We start from the raw sequence: 24059 nt of genomic DNA, 5'->3' as shown, positions 1-24059 counted from the left end.
TTAGATCTGCGGTGTGTGGTTGGGCGCCTATTCTGGCTTTTCCTCGTTTACTGTATCTTGGCGTTGTTGTTCAACTGCACTTCTGTAGTTTTTCACAATAACATGCTGGTTCCGGTTGCTAAACTCGTAATTTCGACGGAACCTTGGAGTGACGAAAGTTAATTATGTTGATTAAAGCCAATTAAAATCGTTTTTGGGTCCGGTTTCTGTTCACATAGTTTGTCATACCTTCACTTCTATCAAATCGATAGTCTTTCGAGTTAACTTTGAAACTTTTTGGATTGCAGCCTATTCTCAATTTATCAGGTCTCTTCCAAATTTGACACAATAGGGTCATCTGCTTCTACCGGACGGCGGTTGCAGAGCAGGGATTTTCTCAATGCGAATAGCTGACTATTCGTAAAACGGATAGGGCAGGTACACACGGGCTGCATGTCTGATAGTATGATAGCCGGCAATTCGCAATTTAGAATAGACGAATCTAGTTCCTCCAGCGGAAGATTATCTGCGTTTAACAATTTTGCACAGGCAATTTATAAATTTAACACCTTCGATATGAAAACACCTCCTAACTGTCAACGATGTCGATAATGTAGTATACCAATAACTCGATCTAGTACGACTGTAAATTGAAAAAACGACGAATGGCTCGTACGAAAACAATGATGGGATTTGTGTACGTATCCTATTCGTTCGAAAACCAGAATAAGGGTGTTAGTCGAGAAGCATTTAAAAATATTTCGGATACAACCGTGTTCCAAACAACTTTCAGAAGCACTTCTACTCCTGCAGTTTTGAAATTAGCGGCCGTTTTGAATCTTTTGGCTTCTTGTCGTACCAAATTAATGCAATGAAGGAGAAAACTGTTCAATGAAATGATGCCACTTCTGGAAATAAAAAGGGATCGAATTGGATACAACATCGTTTAATGAAACAACCCAATATTTCTTCGACAAATTCAAGATATCGCTGTATTGATGGTACTCATATACCCATTCTAAGGCCTACGGAAAATGAGCAAATGTACTGCATATATTATGCTCATTGTATTTTTTTGTGATTCCATAGTGCTGAAATAAAAATATTGTATTTGAACTCACATACTTGTACAAATAGACTTCGAAACCAAAGAAAATGCATACCTGTTCTTCAGAAACGCCAATGTCAACGTTTAATGATGTTTCCTCCGTTGTATCCCTGTATTATATCCCTCCTATCCGATCGATAAACTTTTACTTAGTCGCGGCAATACAAACACATACTCTTTACAGACACACAGGTCGAAGGCTGTGCAGGCCACTGATCATTCAACAAGAGCCAAAGGTTGTACCGCTCATGACAACTCTACGCGAGCTGAAGATTGTACCGCCCAGTGACCATTCTACCCTGGATTTCTCGAGTCAAAAGAGATGCACCACGATTTATATGAGGTACAGACTAGGAGGCGTCGCTGATTAATGGTAAGTTGCACCCCAATAGGAAGTATCCCGTGTCGGCCACACATACAGAGCACTGGAGACTGCAACATCCCAATCATGAGAATCTTTGTAATACTAACCTTGAGCCAACCGCGAGTAATCGGTTACATATTACTAACATAGTCGTAAGACAAAAATTGTCAAAATATAGAACTACCGGCCCCGTCAGGCTAACGCCGTATGTGCCTTAATTAAATAAATATTTTGGAAAAAAAAGAAAATATAATAAAAAATTTATTTGATGTAAGGTTTAATATTAAAATCAACGTTTCACTAGCATTTTCCTATACGACGAACAACAATTTCTTGTCGAGGAATTTGTTCTCGTTTCGAGTTGAAAAATGCTCGAACACAATGTTACGTAATGTCAAACTTTGCTCGAAACGCTACTAATGCCTTATTCATTTCTAGGAGACGATCTGGCGTAGTGGTAACATCCATACCTCTCACGTTAAAGGTTACGAGTTCAATTCTCACTCCCGACATTCTTCCAAAAATGGAAGTGAAGAAGTGACGAACCAGCCGAAAGTGTTGAAAGTCACTATAATACAGGGAAAAAAATTAATCATTTCGCTCGTTTTGAGCTCGCTTCATAATGGCAAAAGTGGTCGAAACGAACAAAATCACTCGTGCGAAATGCCACCCCAGTACCTAAGAAAACAGTATCGAGCATTTTAATATTGCAACAACTCTTTTGTCTTCATCCTGGAAAGACGCATGATCCGTAAGGCCATGTTCTCACTACAGCGGGGCGTCAACGTGGCGTGTTCCCTTCTCGCCACGATATTTTAATTCACTCACATTGCACCGTGCCAGCGGCGTGTCTTCGGCGTGTTTTATACAAATTGTCAATGTGTGCTTTTGAATGAAAGAATGAAAATTGGTTTATTTTTAAATATTCCAACATCGTTGGACGTATCCGGGAATAAAATAGGACGGTAAAAAACGTAAAAATAAAAAAAAACGCAAGAAAATTAAATTATATCACTACTACAAACAAACATATGCAAGAGAGATGCGGAGAAGTACAAATATCACCGGTGTGCCCACCTCCGAGCACCACATATGTACACCTTGCGACAGGGTCCGACCTCATATGAAGGACGTTGGTGCTGAACGTCAGCGGAAGAATGTGGGTGTGTGCGTAAGAAATATGTAAACAAAAATAAATTGTAATGACTGAATATTTATTGGATTGCTATTGCTAAGTGAATTAGAAAGTTTAGAGTGAAAAATTAAATTGGAACAGATTTGTGGAGAGACGCAGAATTTAAGAGCTACGAAGAAGTAGTAGTCGTAGAAGTGTAGAAGCGTAAGGTAAAAAATATAGGGTTCGTTTATTTTGAAACATTTATTGAAAACCAGAAAATTTATAGCTGTACTGGAATCGCGAGCGCCATAGCTGACCTGAAAATAAAGAAAAGAAAGGATTAGGTTAAAACTATAAATGTAAGTAAAAAGATGAACCTGGAAAGAAATAGAAAGTAATAAAAAATATTTCAGTTTAAAGCTGCTAACAACAAAACGCTGCTGTTGAAATTGGTGTTCTAGGTTGGTCCGAACAACCGGCGTAAAGTGTTTGCGTATGCGAGCCAGCCACACGCTAAAACCCCGCTCACGACACGTCAGCCTGGTGTGAACACATCGGTAAGAACACTCACGATTAATCGTAAGCATCACAAGCCCCGCCCAAGCCACGCTAACGCCCCGCTGCAGTGAGAACAAGGCCTAATAATCATTATTCGTGCACTCAAAAAATGGAAAACATGTCTTCAAATATACCTTAAACAATAATCAAAATACCCACTTTACTTTACTTTACTTCTAACATCCGGAAAATATCACGAAAATTCATTATTTTTCGACTTTCCAGGCCGGGGTCCCCCCTTAAAAGAAATAGAAGTGGCGAAATAATTGTTAGAGGCGAATGAACTGCAAAGTTTAAAGCCTCTTAAAAACAAAGAAAGAAAGAAAGAAATAATTGAAACATTGAAACCAATGCGCCTAGAAGTATATCCTAAGGTGGGCCAACTTGCTAAAACCACTCTTCAGCCATCTTGGAAGTCTACTGTGTTTTGTTTGTAAACAAAACACAATACGCTGGTGCCGAAGCTCGCTCGTGATCAGTCTGTCTCTTTCACGCTACAAGCAAATAATTCCCCTTCTGCTTTCTTCCGTACTGTTTTCATATACCGCTCCCCTTACCAACTTAGTGACGAAACGGCCTCACCTAGTACCATAGACCCGTCTTGATTGAAACCGTAGTATGCAAACCCGTATTATGGTCGATGCGGAAATCTAGAATTTAATGAAAAATACCCATACACATTTATCACTGATGAATATTTTGTCGGCTGCTGTTCATTCCAATCAGAAAGTGTGTGGATTGCTAGCGAGTAAGACGTCATACTCAAGCCGCTATAGAAAATTTGCTCTCAGTGTGGTTCTGTAGAAACTGGTGGTGAAAAGTTGCGAAAAACCCTTCAATTTTCTTATCTCGTGTGCTGTTTAGTGAAGAAAACATGGTCTGGGGATTTGTAACATGCGGCCCAAATGAGGCTCTAGTGGTTTCAGGTGCGAATATTGCTATTAATATTTTGCAGTGTTTTAAGGAAAAAAACCTGTATGAAATTTTGTGTGGTGCGGGTTTATCCACAACTCATCGTGAAAAAAAATCTGGATGACGAAGGACTGTGTTTCTATGGGTGACGCGATACGGTTGGGGGAGGGGTTCCCGCGTGAAGATGTTCTGTTCTTAGTAGCATTGATTGTATGGGTGTGTTTTCAAAATTGGTTTTGACTGTGTTGAAACAGCAGAAGCAGAGCAAAAGTAAAGAAAACATCAACATTTCGACCGCTTTCAAGGAATGTAAATAAAAGATCACATTCATTTCGTACGCTTAGGGTGGCACAGTGAACCCGATTAAATGAATCATACCTATGCTATACAGTAGAACCCCGATTATCTGCGGAATATTCGGGCAAGGTCACCGCAAATAACGTCATAAATTACAGAAAATGTAGAAAAATAAAGAAGATTTTTCAGCATGATAACCATTTCTATCAATACAGGAATCATTAAACTTATTCGCTCTCGGATAATCGAGATTCCACTGTATTTTAATTCAACCTAGCTGTACTTGGCGCCATGCATCTATTAGGTGTACTTGGTGCCATGCATTTATATAAAATGAGTCATATTTATCTATTATCGATGAATGGTATTTACGTGTTTGAAAAAAATATTTTTTGTGCCCACGTAAAAACGGTAACAATTAAAATAAAATATAGAAAATATCGTGTTCAAAAAGCTATGTATACAAATTTGTACGCCGATCGATTTAGTAGTTTCCGACTATACAGAGTATGCATACAATTCTATGAGGCGATTAGATTATTATATCACATGAAGAAAACAAAGTTTTCCACTCACATTGAATACAAGTTTGATACGAAGAAGTTAATTTTCATTAATGATTTTGCATTTGAAAAGTGCTCATTCTGCCTGAAAACTCATTATTATCTTCGACACTTTACTAAACGTAGTTCAATGGCGTGCCGTTTATTTCATTTCCACCGTGAAGTGTATTCGAGAATCAGGCCCTCTGACTGAAATTGGGAGGTTGCTACTACTCAAATTCCACTAAACAATGGTACGGTGAAAATTGTGTTACAGTGGCTTCCAAAGAGATGAAACAAGCTTTCCATTCAGTGTGAATCAAGAACGTAAGCATAATATCTGTGTCGGTCCCAGTTCCCAAAGATACTTATTGTATAAATAGAAAAAAGTAAGCAATTCGACTAGAAAGTAGTTAAATTAGTAGTTAAAAAACACCCGAGAGCAAACCGTAAATATTTTTGTTTTATTTTTTGATAACGTCAGTCCCAGCCCCTAGGATCGACGCTGGGCTCAACGTGTTTAATACACACTCAAATGGTGTATCTTAGAAGGACATATTGTTAATTCTTCGAAAACAGTCAATACTATTTACCAGAGATAGAAAGTATAAGATACCATCTCTTAGACTGAGAGCTACCAAAACGAACCAAATATTTAGGTGTCATGCTAAATTGGAACGATCAACTGGAGTACGTAATATCTAAAGCACAGCTTGCATTCTGGACATTCTGGACCGAGGATGATTCGCTGGATCTACTCGGCAATAGTGAGACCCGGACTGCTTCACAAGCCTAAGGGTGGGTTTAGACTAGTGATATATTCATGTGAAGAAATATGATGAGATTTATAGAAATCGCATCAACCGTTTACACTAGCGTGAACTTCTATAATGAATATATTCATATTTTCGGTGAATTTATTCACCTAAAGTAGAACTGCATCCAACTTTAGTGATTTCTCACCAGTGAGAAATTCACAAGCGTTTACATATGCTGAATTTATTCAAGTTATATATACCTCGAATAAGTGTATCATATTTATTCTCACCCGTTTACACCTATTTTCACGTGAATAAATCCATCTATAGCTATAGATCTTCGTCTTCTATATTTCGTCCACCGAAAAAGGAAATCAACAATGTGTCTTCTTTGAACCTCCATGTTGAGTGGCTATAAGACTGAACTGAAGTGATGCTGCTTTAAAGTCTACGCTTACTATATGCATTTAAAAATTGCAACTTGTTCATTTATATGCAAAAACTCATAATTTCAAATTTAATTTACTCAAATACAAAAAAATAACACTTTTTTGAAAGTTTCATCTTATGTAGAGTCAAATGTGTTCTTTAAAATGCTATCAATATTTTTTTATTATGTGTGCCCTAAAAAGAACGACAAGCAAATGAAAAGGTCGTGTTTTCGGGGAAAAAACATCAATAACTTTGAGTAGCATTAAGATACATACAAGTTATGCACCGTAAAATGCGTGGATTGGAAACATCTAAAGATCATTCAAAGACAGTTTTGATGTAGAATTTTACATATAAAAGTTAGAGCAAAAAAACCTATTTTTTTCATTGTAACCCTAACTCAACCTAGAGAAAAAGCGTTATATCGGTTATTTGAAGAGATAGAAAGAAATATTGTTCCACAAAGTTACTTAAAATAACCAGAGCTACAATATTGTCGAACTATGTTTACCTCTATCTATAAAGATAAGAAAGTTAGATTTGTTATTTCATCGTAAATTTTGGTCACCCTATTTTTGATAACATAAAAATAAGCGCTCTATTATATGTAACAACGTTGTCGAAGACAGTTTTTGCCTAGAGAATCACTGTCGAGCTCTAGATGCTAATTTCCACTTAAATGCACCTCCTGGACCATAGTGCAATGGCTCTAAAATTGGTAAATCTACAGGAGCTGATATAACTGGACAAGGAATCGACATGTCCGGCTTTATTCGTGTTCCCACTTCACAGTGAATTGAACTACGTCTTACGAGTTAGTGATGCGTCAAACATAATAATGGGTTTTCAGGCAGAATGAACATCTTTCAAATAGAATTTATGAATGAAAATTAACTTCTCCGTATCAAATTAGTGTTCAATGTGTATGAAAAACTTAGTTTTTCTTAGAAAAATTGTATTGTAATTGTATCGCGCCTAATCTCGAACGCCCCTTCACGGTGAAAACGAAATGAATTTTATATAACCTTGCACACAATTCATTTCGTTTTCACCGTGAAGTGGAAACGGAAATAAAGCCAGTCAATTCCAATGGAACAGAGGCCTACTGCTTTGGACGTAGGACCACGCAATCTTTTTTTTTTAAATTTGTTGGTTTATTATTTCGGATATTATTTGTGAATACATTGAAATTTCATAAATAAATCTTTAGTAAAAAGTTCCGGAACCCTAAAAAGGTTTAATGGCTTGCGTGGTTTTGTAGAATCATTTGGAGAAACAACGCCTTTGCGAGAACAATACACTAATTGGTCATATGACGCAATTTGTTTCTTCATATTAAGACACGCATTGCAGTGAGTATTTAACGAGAGGCATCTTCCGTGCATCGTCATTCAACAAGCATTAGACAGGCGTCTAACAGATGTACACAGTTGCAGCGATAAAAATGAAAAATCGCGAGAATGATCGTTTATGAAAAATCGTTTCGCGACTCTTGGTTAAAACCGTCAGGGGCCGATGCGCACGAGAGCAAATAAATTGCTATTCCAACAAAAAGTATCGAAGGTGTGCTATTCACATGTTCAGGAAATGAACAGGTTCTAAGTTTCGCGCAACGAAAAAAGCAACACAAACAAAGCCAAACATTGATGGCTAGAAGGGACCTATAATCATTTGCACTCTTCTCTTTTTCGCCTGCTTTGCCATGGCTCGGATGATTGTGTTAATTGCAATGCCAGATGCACTTCATGTTAAATATTCGCTAGCGTTCACAGCTCGAGGGGAAACATAAAACACTAAACGAGCAGAATAAGCGATTTTTGTTGTTGCGGGCACAGGAAGACTCTGAGAATTTTCCTCAGAGATGCAACATTTATACGCTAGCGACAGTTTATTTACTATGCAAGGGTGAAGTTTACTTCGCAAATATTCTCTTTTCGCTATCCCCCTTCATTGTTTCTATTCTAGCGGCTGCATAAGTTGCCCGTTATTGACAGCCCTGTTGGGGAAAGCACACAAATGAACAGAACAAATGTATGGGGAAATGGAAATGCATCCAATTTTCTCCAATTCAAAACATATACAGACTATGGGATTGCAATGTATAACATATCAAACAAATCTTAGAAAATTTCAGATTCGATTACTATGCAAATCGTTAAAATCCGTTCACAGCAAAAATAGTTAATAACGTTAACTTTATTTCATGAAAACGTGACCTGTTTTCTGATTTTGCACCCTTAATGTAAGACATAGTCCTACGTCAAAAGGCAAGGAACTTCATAAAGGAAGTCTTACTTTCGACGGGGGAGATGCAAAATCCTAGTGCGACCATCACTTATGCCCAGAGTGATGGAACGAACTGACTAAACTGACGAACTAACTACACCCAGTTTTTTTTTACGCGGGGGATACGCACCTACTAAAAAAACCGCGTTAATTGGAGAATCCGCGTAAAAAACCGCGTTAATTCGAAAATCCGCGAACGGAAGTAAAAAGTGTAGTGTTGTGTTGCTGTTGGACCGTCCAGAGCTAAAGCCAGCGCTACACGATGCTACGAACACCCTCGACTGCTGGACGCTCGATGATTCGACGCATCGTGTAGTCGACTGACGAGCTACGAACCTCCAATGTCGAGTGTCGAATATTCGCGTTGGAAGGTAATCCGTTAGAGGCGAATGAACTGCTAAGTTTAAAGCCTCTTAAAAACAAAGAAAGAAAGAAAGAAAGGTAATCCGTTCGTTGTGGATTACCTTCCAACGCGAGTGGCACGAGTCAAAGGATTTTTGTCATTCGTAATTTGGCACACGATGACATTCGATACACCGCTACACGATTCGTCCGAATCTATCTTTGACAGATTGGTTTGTTTACAAGTTTTAGATGAAGGAACTATGAAATTGATTCATAAAATTCAAAATATTCGGCAAAATATTGCAGTTTAATAATGTTGATTTCAAGCATTTTTAATTTACAGCCCCACATCAGTACAATTGCTACGGCAGCAATTTCAATACTCGCATCGTCATCCAGTTTCCTCACGTTTTTGATGGTAAATAAAAACAATAAACATTCGATCCAAATACTCGCCGAACGTTTGGACCGAGTGTATTGAATCGAACATTCACTTCACCGTGACAAATGTTTGAGTCCAACATTCGAGTGAAACGTTGGACGAATCGTGTAGCGCCCGCATAAGTAGACAGGGAAAGACATTTACGAATCGCTGTCCGTAAAAACACCGTCTCGTTGTACCGCCCGGTGAGTTCCCCGTTACCCATCACCTAAAATCCACATAAGAATCGTGACAAGCACTAATTGCCGTAATATGCTCTGAGGGAGCATAAAAGAGAAATGTGAGCTGAGGAAGCGATATGATATTGCACTGGTCGCGTTAATTGGGAAATTCGCTTAAAAAACCGCGTTAATTGGAAAATCCGCGTAAAAAAACGTCGCAAAAAAACCGCGTGAAAAAAACTTAGGTGTATATAGCAAACTGGAGTACACTACACTGCCGTTCTACGCATAGTTGACCCATTTTCCAAAATCAGCAACTGAGAAAAACGGAATCAAAGTTTTCTACCATATTTGTCTACCAGAAGTTTAAGTTCACCAATATACAGGGTTTTTATGAACAGTAAAGTAGAATAATAACATGGGACAGTTGAACTTGATGTTTTCTTGAAATACTGGGGACAATAATAAGTTGTTTGGTGTTTTCCGAAAGATTATGCAGAAAAATATCGTTTTTTGAAGAAGGGAGTTATCTGCAACACCTTTACAGAATATAAATCTCATTGTTATTAAGCATTCGCTAACAAGGTGTACACGTGTTCTGTTACATTTTTTTTATTTGTTTGAGAATTAGTTCGTTCTTTCAAACCAGAAATAAGTGTATTAACCCTGCTGAAAGCATGACATAAAATTTAGGTTATTGAACCGTTAATTTATTATGGATTTCCAAAAAAAAAATACATGGTGGGACTGTTTTGCTGATATCAACATGGGACAATTGAGGTTGATGTTTTAGTTGGGAACAAACCGTAAGTTTTTTTTTCAGTTTTTCCGAAAGATTATGCATAAAAACATCGTTTTATGAAGAAAAATGAAAATTGCCAAAAAGTAACATGGGACAACTATGCGTAGAACGGCAGTACAATAGATCAGACTCATGGTCTCAGTGGTTCAAGGTTTTGAAATAAAATCAACCTGAAATGAATTTTAAGCTGAATTCAATTTTTTTATTGATTTTCAAAAAAAAAATTAAAGAACGTGTTTTACGTGGAAACCAGGGGATAGGTGGAAATTTCTAAAACCGTTCCTCTGTCCTCGCAGTATGTGGACAACCACTAATATATCGGGAAACGAAAAGTGGCCAAACAAAACATGCTCATCTGAATTCAGCGTTAGTTATAAAAACATATCACATATCACAGTTCGGAATCATCTGTTCTGAAGATTTCCGACGTTTCAACACAATACCGAAACTGCAAATCAAAACGCCTAGCATATCATCAATATCGATTAGTGCTTCCGCTTCCACTGAAAGAAGAGAAAACACACCATTAGAGGACATGTCTCATCTCGAAAGGATGCTTGAAAAAATTGTACCACTTTTAGTTTTTTTTCCTTTTTTTGTTCTATTTAAAAAAGACACGGGGGAAAAGGATGTGTGTCCTATCGCGGGTGCAGGAAGCTTCACTCCTGGGTGATGTCCAATGTGTCTATTTTTAAACACAAATTTCAATGGGGTCATATTTTAGCTGCTCATTTATTGATAGATAGTGGCTAGAGCATTTCTATTTGGGTGGCGTGGCACCGTGATGACGCATATTACATGCAACCATATGATTCGCCAATCATTTTAGTTGATTGAATTAAATTTGCTTGTCGTTTGTCGCCACAGGATGCTGCCATATGAAACCACTATTGGTCCCCGGAGGACGGGCATTCGTTTGGCCTTCGATCCAAAGGGTTCAAAGGTGAGATTCCCACACTTTGGTTGATAATAGCTATTACAAATGTTTGAATTTCTAGAATATCGCTCAACACGATGACTCTCCAAGTGGAGAGCCCAACCGTTTACACAAGTCAAGGAGTGCCAATTTCTGTTACCGGTATTGCCCAGGTCAAAATACAAGGCCAGAACGAAGATATGTTGCTGACGGCTTGTGAGCAATTTTTGGGAAAATCCGAAGCAGAGATCCAGCACATAGCTCTGGTTACGCTCGAAGGTCACCAGCGGGCCATTATGGGCTCGATGACTGTGGAGGAAATTTACAAGGACCGTAAGAAGTTCTCCAAACAAGTGTTTGAGGTCGCATCTTCGGATTTGGTCAACATGGGCATCACGGTGGTATCGTACACTTTGAAGGACATTCGCGATGAGGAGGTAAGACTTAGAGAAACAGAAGGTTCCCAAAATTGCCCCGTCTTTTGATAAATCTCTAGATCTAGTTATCTGTTTTCCAAGAAACAATATCTTCTGCTCATTTAATCGGTAAACTGATTTGTATCTTATCGCGGATTGGTTACTTCTCACTATGTATTTCCGTTCCCTTTCCTCGTTACATTACGTTGTTCAAACGGAGACGAGCTCTGCTCTGACCCTTATCTCACTGAAGATGAAGAGGTTTTTCGTCGATGGCGGTATATCAGTTGAAAGATTATTTCGATCTGCCCATTTATCACGTTCTTCATTATTTTCGATTGTTTAACTTCGTTTATGATTATGTATTATCCGTATTTTTGTCGTTCTTGAACAGCTACGCTAAATTAGAGATGATGCAGCGCATTATTTTGTCAAATCCACATTCTTAAAGATGAGAAAATGACTAACCGTGCAAATCGGTCAAAGTTTTTGTTGACTAGTCTTTTTCTCATTACGCCTCAATTTTCTCTGTAGCATAGATTCACTGTTATTGCAAAAAGTAGCATGTACCCCTCGATACCCAGGAATATCCATTCAGTTATCAATAATCCCACTAGTTATCTAATCGCTCTACCTAATAGTTTTAAATACGTCGTTTTTTCTCCAATGTGTATTTTTTCTTTCTTTTTTCGTATATTTTTCCGCTACAATTACAATAATTTGAAAAAACAATGTAAAAGGGTGCTAAGGTATGTTGATTAACCCTTAGGGAAGAAAAACAGAAAAACAATTTATTTTGCTCTCACGAAACCTCACTCACTCACCACTATGTATTTGTTTGTTCACGTGAAACGCGCTGTAAGCTACGAAATTGAACATTTCATCGTCACACTCACGCTATCATCACTGATTTGATTTAAATTCGCACACGTGTCATCTGTCTCATCCGCTATAAACACAAACACACATAAGCACTCCCTTGCCGACCAAAACACACCAAGGAAACAAGGCAACGGAAAGTTTGTTCTTGTTGTGACACTTGCCAATAAGTCTATTGCTTTCGTTAGCCTTTTTTATTCTGAATCGTAACATATGCTTTTGCAAACGCAGACACATAAGAACACAGAATCTCGGGTGTGAGATAAAACCGAAGGTTTAGTATGTAATACACATTATAGCTTTTAAGTAGTTGTTTTCATTTATTTTTGGTTCATTAGAAATTGAATATTTATTCTCTTACAAATTTGAAGAGCGGCTAACGCATTCCGTACGGGATGCATTTTTGTCTATCTTCAAAATCTGGACTTCGGTTCGCATAATTGATCGCAGAAGAAAGGATAACCTTAGACTCGGGGTTTTCAGAATTAAATACAGAGTTAAGGTCCCTGATTACATGTACTGGGTTTAACACTGTGGAACACCATGTATAGCGACGTGCTTGCACTGAAGCATCCCGAAGGCGTGGAGATCGCGGGCTTCGTGGACGAAATTTCAGCAACGGTAATCGGTAACAATAGATACAATAGATAGCATTTTTATTGTTCGCACTGGTATTCAAATATTATTTGTATTGTTGTTGCCTTGTTGTATGCAGTGTTTTGTCATTTTTTAGTGCTACGAAAATGCGTATTAGGGATTTGGGGTATTTAAGTATAAACGCCACTGAAGCGCAATTTTCATTATGAAATGGTTTTTCTTAATTAAATTTGTTCTGAGGTCAATGTAATGGGGACGTAGTCCCCATCAATCGAGGATAAAGAGCAGTGGCGGCCCTAAGCCGCCGAGGTGACGCAATCCGAGTCGGCCGCCGACCCGCCGTCGGAAGCGGCAATAGCAATATTCTTACGCCGAAAAAAAGGCGACATGTGTGCATCGATAGAATAGGAATTCTCTTACGCCTAAACGGCTACTGTGTTATAGATAAAACAAATGTTTATCGATAGATAGCGATACTCTTACGCCTCAAAATGGTAACAGTGTAATACACAACAAAAGTTATCTTAAGATAAAAAATGTACACGAATGAATTCGGCTCTGTTACAGCTGAATTGCTAAATGAGGCTAATAAAATAAGCTGTTGGGATAAAATCGATTGCCCGGTTAGTTTGAAACATAGGAGACGATTCTTTAGTTAGGTCCGTCGGACGACATACGTTTGCCCGGTTGAATTTTGCTTTGAAATATAGCTGAAAATTGCGCTCCTGTGGCGTTCATACTTAAATACCGCAAATCATAAAATCGCATTCTCGTAACAATAAAAAATGACAAAACACTACAAACAACAAAGCAGCTACAATACAAAAGATATCTGAGTGCCAGTGCGTACAATAAAATTGCTATCTATTATATTTCGGCTCCGGTGACGCTAATACGAAAGTACCAAAAAAAAATTGTCTTTTTCTTCATAACTATCGTCCGTTATAATTATCGTGCGAATGTTTGAATTACAAAAACTGTAGAACAGAAAAAACTTCACGGTTAATATTCAATACTCAAATCCTCTGGATACGTCAGAATTTCGTCTAAAAATGCCACAACGCGGGTAAATTGCTGTTTATTTATCTTTTCTTTCCTAAACAAGACACGACAAGATTCAAAATGCAAAAAAGCTGAATAAATAGGATATTAAATTTACTCCATTCCGCGTGACTAGCTTTCACCATCTAAAATACAAGAGACAAATATACAGTAAAACCTGTTTTTGTGCGGTTCTTTTTGTGCGAATTTTTTTTTGTGCGATTTTTTTTGTGCGAATTTTTTTGTGCGATTTTCTGTTCTTGTGCGGTTTTTTTTGTGCGGTGTATGAAAAGAAGCATATTTGACGAAGTTATCGTCCATTTGTTTTTTTTTCGACGGTTTATATGCATTTCAGTGCGAAAAAAGCATATTTGCAACTGAATTATCCACTTCTGAAATCGTTCCCCTCCTCTCATCAAATGCTCTAAGTTCTTGCATGACATGATTTCTAACAGCAACACGTTTGGAAAATCTAAAAATAAAGACTATGAAAATGGAAAACCTGCTGCTTTTGCTTTTGTATTATTGGAATCGTAATCCAATTCGGTTTCTGATTTTGAAGAGTAGAGTAGACGGCATTAAGCTACGTGTGCTTTCATTGGGAGGTGAAAATGATGATGGATATTCACGTGGAATAAATTTCAAAATCAAAATTATGAATGAAAATTTACTTTAACGTATCGAATATTTATTTTATGTGATTAAATAAAAGTTTTTTTTCCGATATCGCAGAATATTGAACGAAAACTGTGTCTAATGATGATTTTATATTATAATAGTAATTATTTGTGGAACAAACAGGAAATGCATCGACAAATGGTTAAGTGAGTGTCAGAACTACATGTGTTAGGTAATCAAACAATATTAAGTAAAAATTTTCATTCAAACTTTTATATGTTTACACTGCACTTGGCCCTTCTGATCTGATGGAGAACAATTTACCTCCCAAGCACTAATATCAACACCAGACGTCGACACTGTACATTTGCCGTCGTAAATAATTAACAAATCAGACTATATAACGCACACCAACAAACCACCGCATTCGTGAAACTGAAAACGTTTTTTTATTACAGAGTCAGTTTGGCACTGACTCAGTTTTAAAAACGAATTCGCTATAAGAGAGAGTTGCAATACCATAAAATGGGAATGGAGGCCACTGGCCCAAATACGATCATTATGATTGATTATGTATAATATTGATTTGTTGATATAAAATAATAACTGTAAAGTTTTTCCAACACAGCAGAGCTAGTTTTTCTAATTCAAACATTCAAAATTGGCGGACCAGACCAGAATCAGGACGATAGTTATAACTTTTTACGTTATAGATATTTTCAACGGCATTGTTTTGAAGACATAATTTGAATGAAAAAATATTAAAAAAGTGCTGACCAGTTTCTGTTTGAATAATTAAATCAAACCTTATGTCCCGTGTATCAAATTACACGAGAATGGGGAGGATAAGAGGATTAAACTTCAGAATCCCATATGGGAGTAGCTCAGATTGAACTGATCGTGAGGTGGATAAATTCGGGTTTGTTCTGAGATATAGAAGATATTATTATTCATCAAAATTGTAGAAACGGTTCATAAAAAATTCTAAATATTTCTCACTATTCGAACGAGTAAGACAGAGTTGAGTACAAGAGTATGCGAGATTTCGATTATTAAACATAATAGTCATGTTCTATCTCTAGCGTAAAATTATATTCCTATATATTCAACAACTACATTACTCCCGAGCAACCAAGTATGCATCCTCATCTTTGAGCCAGCATATGATTCAGCAAACTAATCATCGAGGTATAATCGCAAACTTGTCATTCTAAAACATACGATTAATTAAATGGAAACGTTCGAAATTATGCAACCAACACAACGCGATGTTCGTGATCAGGCCCATTTACTATTTTCGGTAAACGTCGGGATAAAATTTTGTAAGCATCATTCACGATTGGGATTGTACGATCACAATCCAGTTTGTCACCTTTTTATGAATGAGGGCTGATTACCCCTTTGTCCACTTCTCCGGTAGCTATCAGCCGGTGTAGACATTGTAGAGGAACTGCGGGTAAGACGGACAGTGGGGTTATAATGGACAGGTGATTGATTTGTATAGTTGCATTATGGATTTCAAATTTCTGTTGATGGGAACCCCTTCAACATGCTATTCTATAATATTTAAACCGTCCTATGACAATGAATACTGATCAAAAGTGGAATAGGAAAACAAACCGAAAATCAAACGTGATTCCGCGTTTGGATGTAATTTTTACGGCTTCGATATTAAGCATTTTGAGTGGTTTAATTGCAAATTGAATTCACTGATGGTTATATTTCTGTTTGTGAGTTGACAGAGAAGCAATATTAGGTATGTACGGAAAAGCAAATTCTTTCGTAAGTGGTGAATTTAAATTATTGAAATAATTGCACTGGTGAGGTTGAAATGTACAATCACATCCAATGCATGGTGGAAAATGAAGAGAAGAATATTCAACTCTTTTTTAAGATTTCTTTCTCTTTTTGTTCTATTTCAGTTACTGGACACACAAACGAGAGAGAGCGAAATTATTCCTCTCGCGAGCGATAAACTTCTACACTTCGTATATTATTAACCTGTCCATATTCCCTCCACTACATGTCCATTATACTCGCATAGATAAAAATGCGGCTTGTTTTAATTTCAGTAAAAAAAATGAAAAAACAAACTTTTATGAAACATTTGACCAATTATTTCGAAACTGCTTTTAAGTTTTGGAAAACATGAGTTTCAAGATGTAATTGAAGTTCTTCTTTGCATGACCGTCTTACCTCCATTTTCCCTTTAATTGGTTCACGAACCCGGCTTAAAATGGGCCAAGCATTCGAAAAATCGAACATCAACTTTGATAATTTTTCATGGCTTTGGAAAACAATCAATTATATGGTAAGATTTTAGCATCCAATGATAGCTCAGTCTATAAGCTATCATTTACTATCAATTTCATTAAATTTTGTGTAACTTTATTGGGAAAAAAGATGAGCTTAAAGCAACTATGTGCGGAAAGTACATAACCCCATGTAACCTAACAAAAAAGAAAAACTCAATAATCAAAAATATGTAAACTTTTCTACATTTTACATTATTTTGATAAAAGATCACACATTGTGATGTAGGAAAAAAAAACCCATTGAATTGAACCTCCTACAGGAACACAAATGTAAGCTTTGGTCAATGTTTTTGTTTGGCGATTTTCCAATTTTTTGTCATTTTCCGGATAACGGAAGAACGGAAAAAAAATTCTTGTAGATTGGGGATTCTGTAACGCCAGTAATCAATATGACACCAATAGCTTTTGTTAAAAGATAAGTTTTACCGCTTGGTCGTTAATGGGTTAAAGAGCTTGGTGTTCAAAATTCATACTCAGCACGTAATTCAGAATTTCTATCATATTCTTGTTCTATCAACAAATAATAGATTTCATAACAAGGTTCTTCAGGGACTCGTTTCGACTGATTTCTGGAATAATTCAGAGCGTGTTATTTCTTTAAATTACACTATAAGACGATTAGAATTGTGAGGTTTATTACATCAATCACATATTTGTACGAAGTATTAGTTATTATGAGGTGTGTATATATTTTCGTTTTAAAATAATTTTGCGAGGAGATACTTTATTGTGAGGATATCATTCATTTAGGTGTGATGCGCGTTATTGATTTATTATTTCATGTTGGTTCACATAGAATTTTGCCTATCTGAGTTTGAGAGCGTCACAATTTTTTGATTTGTAGACTACTATAATCGAGCACTCACATTAAACGAATGATATGATGTTTGTTTGTTCATTCCACACCTGTTGTATGCTGTAGGGTTACCTCAAAAGTCTCGGAATGGCCCGTACAGCAGAGGTGAAGCGTGATGCCCGCATTGGCGAAGCGGAAGCCCGATGCGATGCCACCATCAAGGAAGCGATTGCCGAGGAGCAGCGAATGGCGGCTCGCTTTCTGAACGATACAGAAATCGCGAAAGCACAGCGGGATTTTGAACTCAAGAAAGCGGTCTACGATGTCGAGGTTCAAACGAAGAAAGCCGAAGCGGAACTTGCATATGAACTGCAGGCAGCGAAAACCAAACAACGCATCAAGGAGGAACAGATGCAGATTAAGGTTGTTGAGCGCACGCAGGAGATTGCTGTACAAGAACAGGAAATGACACGCCGTGAGCGTGAACTGGAGGCAACAATTCGACGTCCCGCCGAAGCGGAAAAGTTTAAATTGGAAAAGTTGGCAGAGGCAAACCGAAACAGGGTTATATTGGAGGCGGAGGCCGAAGCTGAAGCGGTAATTTTGCTCTTGTTTTATGGTAAGAATTCTAAACAATTACCTGAAAACTCAACAGATTAAGGTCCGAGGTGAAGCGGAGGCATTCGCAATCGCTGCCAAATCGAAAGCCGAGGCGGAACAGATGGCCAAAAAGGCGGAAGCTTGGCGAGAATATCGTGAAGCTGCGATGATAGATATGTTGCTGGAAACGCTACCAAAGGTAAATTCAGCTAAAAGTCGCAAGATGGTCTGAATTGATATTTATTTTGCTTCTATACCATCAACAGGTCGCTGCAGAAGTTGCGGCTCCGTTGTCACAGGCTAAGAAAATAACGATGGTATCGAGTGGCACTGGCGAAGTTGGTGCGGTAAAGCTCACCGGGGAAGTGCTACAAATTGTCAACAAAATTCCGGATCTGGTCAAATCGATTACAGGCGTGGACATTTCACGGGTAAATCAAAATCATAAATACATCTAAGCATTCAGATACAACCATACATTCATACATCATATCATGTTCTAAGTCTCGAATGCGACACTCATTGAGTTCATGTCATTTAAATGTATATCCAACTTAATAGACTTTCTGCCAAAAATAGCAAATAGAATAGTTTATTAGAACAAAGGGTAGGAATAATACAGGATTCATAAGACGACTAGCGAATAGAAATGTTCAAAAATACGTAGATTTTGGCCAAGGATACTACCCTCCCGTACATTTCCCGTTTTTGTTTCTTTTCTATGCTTCTACGGCAGGTTATCTGCGATCTTACTTCGGATGAGTTTATGCAATGACATCCTGAGGTGATTGTTTAAAGGGCCATGCCTTCCTACACCAACGAAATCCACCACTGCCACTTTTCCCAGCGTTGTTTTTAGTCGATTCTGTCCTGTTTTAATGGGACCATATAATTCGTTTAGCCACAGTCTCAACACGACACCACACACTACAGACAATTTCTATATTTTGAGTGACTTTGCTGTTAGAATGTGAGTGACACAGAAAACTGCTCGAGACTAATTTGAGTACACTAGTATAGTTCTATTAGCGTTAGATTGCATTATGGTTTTCTAATAACCCTTCTTTACTATTCGTTTTCACTTCAATAGTTTTCATAGAAAGTAGTTGTAACTTGAAATAATTTCATACAGCGCAGATCTCAGATACGAAACATCGCTTATTACTTGTGTGATGCACGCCTCATTATACACACATCAAATTCTAGCGCCCCTTCTGTCTTCGGTCGTTCTAAGGTCTTGGGTTCTAAGTAAAGCATCAAAACAAAAGCGCTGCATCCATACCAACCGTATGCGCTTGAACGAAGAAAAATAAATTAACAAAAAATCAATGGATACAACCAAATTCGACCGCAGTTTAGAAACGAGGTGTATAAACATGGTGTATGAACACGGTGCAGTAACGATGTTCGACCCTTAAAACGAACGGTGTTGACAACAAAACATTTCATCTATGTTTCGATGCGTATTCATTCGCCAGAGCACAGGAGGATTCAGTTAAGTGCAGAAAACTTGTTGCACATCAGAAACAGAGAAAAATAGCGAGATAGAAAGAGAGAGAGAGAGAGAGAGAGAGAAAGAGAGAGAGAGAGAAAGAGAGAGGAGAGAGAGAGAAAGAGAGAGGAGAGAGAGAGAGAGAAAGAGAGAAGAGAAAGAGAGAGAGAGAAATAGAGAGGAGAAAGAGAGAGAGAGAGAGAGAAAGAGAGACAGAGAAACAGAGAGAAACAGAAAAATAGCGAGAGAGAAACAGAGAAAGAGAGCGGGAGAGAGAAACAGAGAAAGAGAACGAGAGAGAAAAACAGAGAAAGAGAACGAGAGAGAAAAACAGAGAAAGATAGCGAGAGAAAGAAACAGAGAAAGACAACGAGAGAGAAAACTTTACTTGACTTTCTCAGAGCAACCGATTGTGTTCAGTGCGTTCAACACTATATTCAATTGTATTGCAGAAATATTTCAGTAATTCGCTTCTGTAATTTATAAAAGGGCAAATTACTGTTATGCAGTTCAAAGTATGCATGATCCAATACAACAACAGAAAATATGGATATTTAAGCGAACATTACCGGGTCATCAGCACCATGTGCAATCAAATGTTTATAAGAGTCCTGGGAAAAATCGCACCGGAAACAACTGAAACAGAAACAACCGCTCAGAAAAAGTGTAAGGTAGAAATACTCTGACGCGGAAAGCATCATTGGTATAAGACGTTCTGTGATACCGTGCGCGAGTATATGAATTATGATTTTGCGCGCTAGATGTCCACACCAAAATACCTATAATTGTGAAAATTTCTTCAGAATATAGTGCAGTAGTTCTGAATTCCAATTAATGATATGTTTCAAAACAAAAATTAACCGGGCAAACGTAATGCACCAGACAAACGTCGCTAAACTTCTGTCGGACTTTGCTAAAGGATCGTATCCTATGTTTCAATCAAACCGGGCAATCAGTGGAACACAGGTTTGCGCGCGAGAATAAATTTCGGCCGAAAATGAAAACGAAAAAAATTATTTATGATAGAAATTAAGTTTTTCTTCTGAGAGTAGTTTATGATGTTTTCCCCGTGCATATCATGAACACCCCTCACGATGTTTTTATATTTATTGCAATGAATTCTAATAATTGACGAGGCAAGGCCGTTATTTATTTTCATACCCGCTGGAAGTTGGATTTCTAAGATATTTGACAAAGACGCAATGGTCTTCCGGCCGAGACTCCATTAGTTTTCTATGCTTTCCCGGAAACCACTTGGGTTCTATTTTAAGATGTTTTAAGTATACAAAGTATAAAAAAAGTAACATTGGAGAATTACTTAAAGGCAGTAATAATCCATCCAATTATTATATTCTCTGGGAAATTGTTTGATGATGATGGATGTTGGATTAAATAGGCTTTAAACTTTTCAGTTCATTCGCCTCTAAACGAAATTGTTTACTGTGATCCTTACGAAATATCTGAGTCAAATCAAATCAGTTCAAATCAGGACAGTCTTCAGATTTTTATGAAACTGGCCAATTACCTCAATTCAAAAAATAAATAAATAGTGAGATGTTCGCATTCTTGCAGTTATTGTCTGCTTGGAAGGATTATCAAAATGCTTTGGTGTTTAAAACATACGTTGATTCAAAAATTTACTAAGCTAAATGAAATAGACGCAAAGTTCCACCAAAACAAGTGACAAGCGAATGCATTTGAAGAAAATCGAAGCTCATGCTTAATGCTGTGACGGAATATGATGGGGAGGGACAAATTACCGATAACAATTACATCCTTATTGTTTTGAAGCTGTATTGTTTCTAATGCGTATATAATCTTGATGAGATAATAAACAGTCAGTTGAATTTCAATAGTCATGCCGTACGTGATTTTTTTCTTTCCGTCCGACCGACCGCTTTGGCGTCTTTTCTTTATCCCAAGAACACACCTAATTTGTGACTAAAAACTTGTTTATTCAAAATAAATTCAGGCATCGCGATATTTAACTTTTGACTAGTCAGAATTCAAATTTTTGAATGACTGTATTCAAACAATTTGTTTATAGTGCAAGTTCATGAAAATCTCTAGTGCATGTTCATCAAAATCTCAAAACTCATAGACGCGAAGTCTTCAGTAATTCAAAATCATATGTTTACAAAAAAAATCTATAATTTATATGTACTTTTTCTGTGTTTGTCCATTAGGAATATAGTTGCGCATAGTACACTGAAACACACTGCTCAGTAACAATTAAATTTTTTTAAATGTCCCCTTTTTTATTTTTCTTAATTCCATGTTTGCGGCTTCTACTCCACACGTCACTTGTTTTCAATCTCGGAATATTGAAACAAATTTTCTCAATCAGTCGGTTCACGCTGGCTAGAACCCATGACAGGCTGGCGATCACCTGTTGGTATTTTGAGCCACCACAATATCGAACGGACAGACGAGATCAGTACCAAAAAAACGAGCAAGTTCCACAGAGAACGATCACGCCACATAACCCAGCGCAACAATGACCAACTCCATCTTAAATTCCTGTGAGGTTGTTGTATTCGAACAACGTTGAATTGCCAGAGGATTGTTTTCTACCTTTTATTTGTTTTCGTTGGTAAGTTTTGTTACACTTTTAATGCATAAAAGATTGTATATTTTGATTTACACGATATATTTTTCTTAAATTTTTATCGTCTCATCACGAGTGTTAATATTAGTGTAAGTGTTATGTTATGTTGTTAGATTTCGTAAACGTAAGATTTCATGTCGCTCATGTGTTTTATTTGAATAAGTTAGTTTTGTCTCGAACAACAATCCGACTGAGTCAACCATCGGCATGCCCCATCAACCGATACCGTTTAGAAATTTGCTAGCTAATACACACAAAAGAAATGAAACTATAATCATGTGAATTCACTGCCACAGTGTATCGAATATTTCGGTTCGAATAAAAAAAAAACAATCATGCGTAATATAAAACGAAGCACAACAAAACTTTATCACATCGTCCCCAGTGATCGGGTGACCGGATGGTGCTGACTCGGCGTTACAGCGCAGGTAATGTTACCCTTTTCCAATTTCCTAGTCCATTCGATATCGGATTTCAATTGATTGGAGAGTATACCACACGTCCAAATAAAAGAACAAATAACTTTACTTAACCACAAGCCGCGAAGATGTAATCTCTGGGCACCATTTCAAATATATACTTATATATTTTCTTACTGAATTCATTCTTTTAGCCTACAATGTAAACTATCTCGAACAGAGCGAACTATTCTAATTTTCTCCAATATCACTCGAATCGCTACAAGTTGATATTACTCGCGATACCTAAACAATTGTTCAATTAAACTCTAAACTGAATTGTTCGTCTTGTTAATTCATTCTGGATGATTCGAGTCCTGTATTTAATTTGCATTTCGTAAATGGTGAGAACATAGAGCATAATAAAAAAAAGTACGCGTTAGTGGGACAAAGAAATAAAACACTAAAGCAACTATATATACATGTAGGAAATAGTCTTTTTTGTGGTGTCGTGTTTTTATTCGGGTGAACCAATTATTAAATATATGATATGATTCGAGTGTATTGTAAGAAGAACCTGATAGAAACATTTACTAGCACTCATTATATAGCAGAATTGAAGTGTAACATTGATATTTATCATACAAAAAGATATATTTTGTGATGAAATTTCTCGACAAAAAGTATGAACAAAAATTAAAAAAAAAACTTTGTCACGGCAAAACTGAATGAACCGTATTATTTTTCAACTAGCGAAAGCGTTATAAAGGCAAATCTACGAACGCGTAAATGGTGTTAGAATTAGTTTTACCAACTGGTACAAAACGTTAAAAATAAAAAGAAATGTAATTTTTTGAAATTCAAATAATAGTTCTATTACACGTTCGAAATTATTCTTCTATTGTATCACTTTCCTAAACTTTTGAGCTCTTTAACCGCGTTTTATTCTCCATACAAAGTACACTGTTCAATACTTCGCACTTTAAACTCGAATAAAACATTACAATTTATACTCTAGAAGAAACATCGATTCAATACACAACACAAGCATTGTCCACTGAATTACGCATATGTAGTATTACAATACCTTGATACATGTTACACCTTACATCAATCTACAATACATACCAAACAGTTTATTTAATACTGAAAACGAAATTCTGTGGTGTTTATTGTTTTCCGGTGTTTTCAGCTTGAAAGAATGTCCATTAACCTTAAATGCGACATCGTGAGTAGTAACGTTTGCATTAAAAAAATGGACAAAAATTGCCGATTTATCA

General features: G+C 37.1%; 1 protein-coding gene across 2 annotated transcripts; it reads left to right on the top strand.

Moving 5' to 3' along the window:
* Positions 1-3863: 3863 nt before the first annotated feature.
* On the top strand, positions 3864-23649 carry LOC129767734 (flotillin-1). Of its 2 annotated transcripts, XM_055768892.1 has the most exons (8): positions 3864-4052; positions 10971-11046; positions 11102-11456; positions 17808-18278; positions 18337-18480; positions 18548-18712; positions 19018-19251; positions 22121-23649. In XM_055768892.1, the coding sequence occupies exons 1-7, from the start codon at positions 4001-4003 to the stop codon at positions 19054-19056; spliced, it is 1302 nt and encodes a 433-aa protein (XP_055624867.1). In that variant the 5' UTR covers positions 3864-4000; the 3' UTR covers positions 19057-19251; positions 22121-23649. The 2 variants fall into 2 exon arrangements, with proteins under 2 accessions (XP_055624867.1, XP_055624868.1); XM_055768893.1 differs by lacking the exon at positions 19018-19251.
* Positions 23650-24059: the final 410 nt, after the last annotated feature.

Source organism: Toxorhynchites rutilus, chromosome 2, assembly GCF_029784135.1.
Source record: "Toxorhynchites rutilus septentrionalis strain SRP chromosome 2, ASM2978413v1, whole genome shotgun sequence".
NCBI lineage: Eukaryota > Metazoa > Arthropoda > Insecta > Diptera > Culicidae > Toxorhynchites > Toxorhynchites rutilus.
Note: the sequence above shows the minus strand (reverse complement) of the source record. Positions and strands in the feature narration are given on the sequence as shown.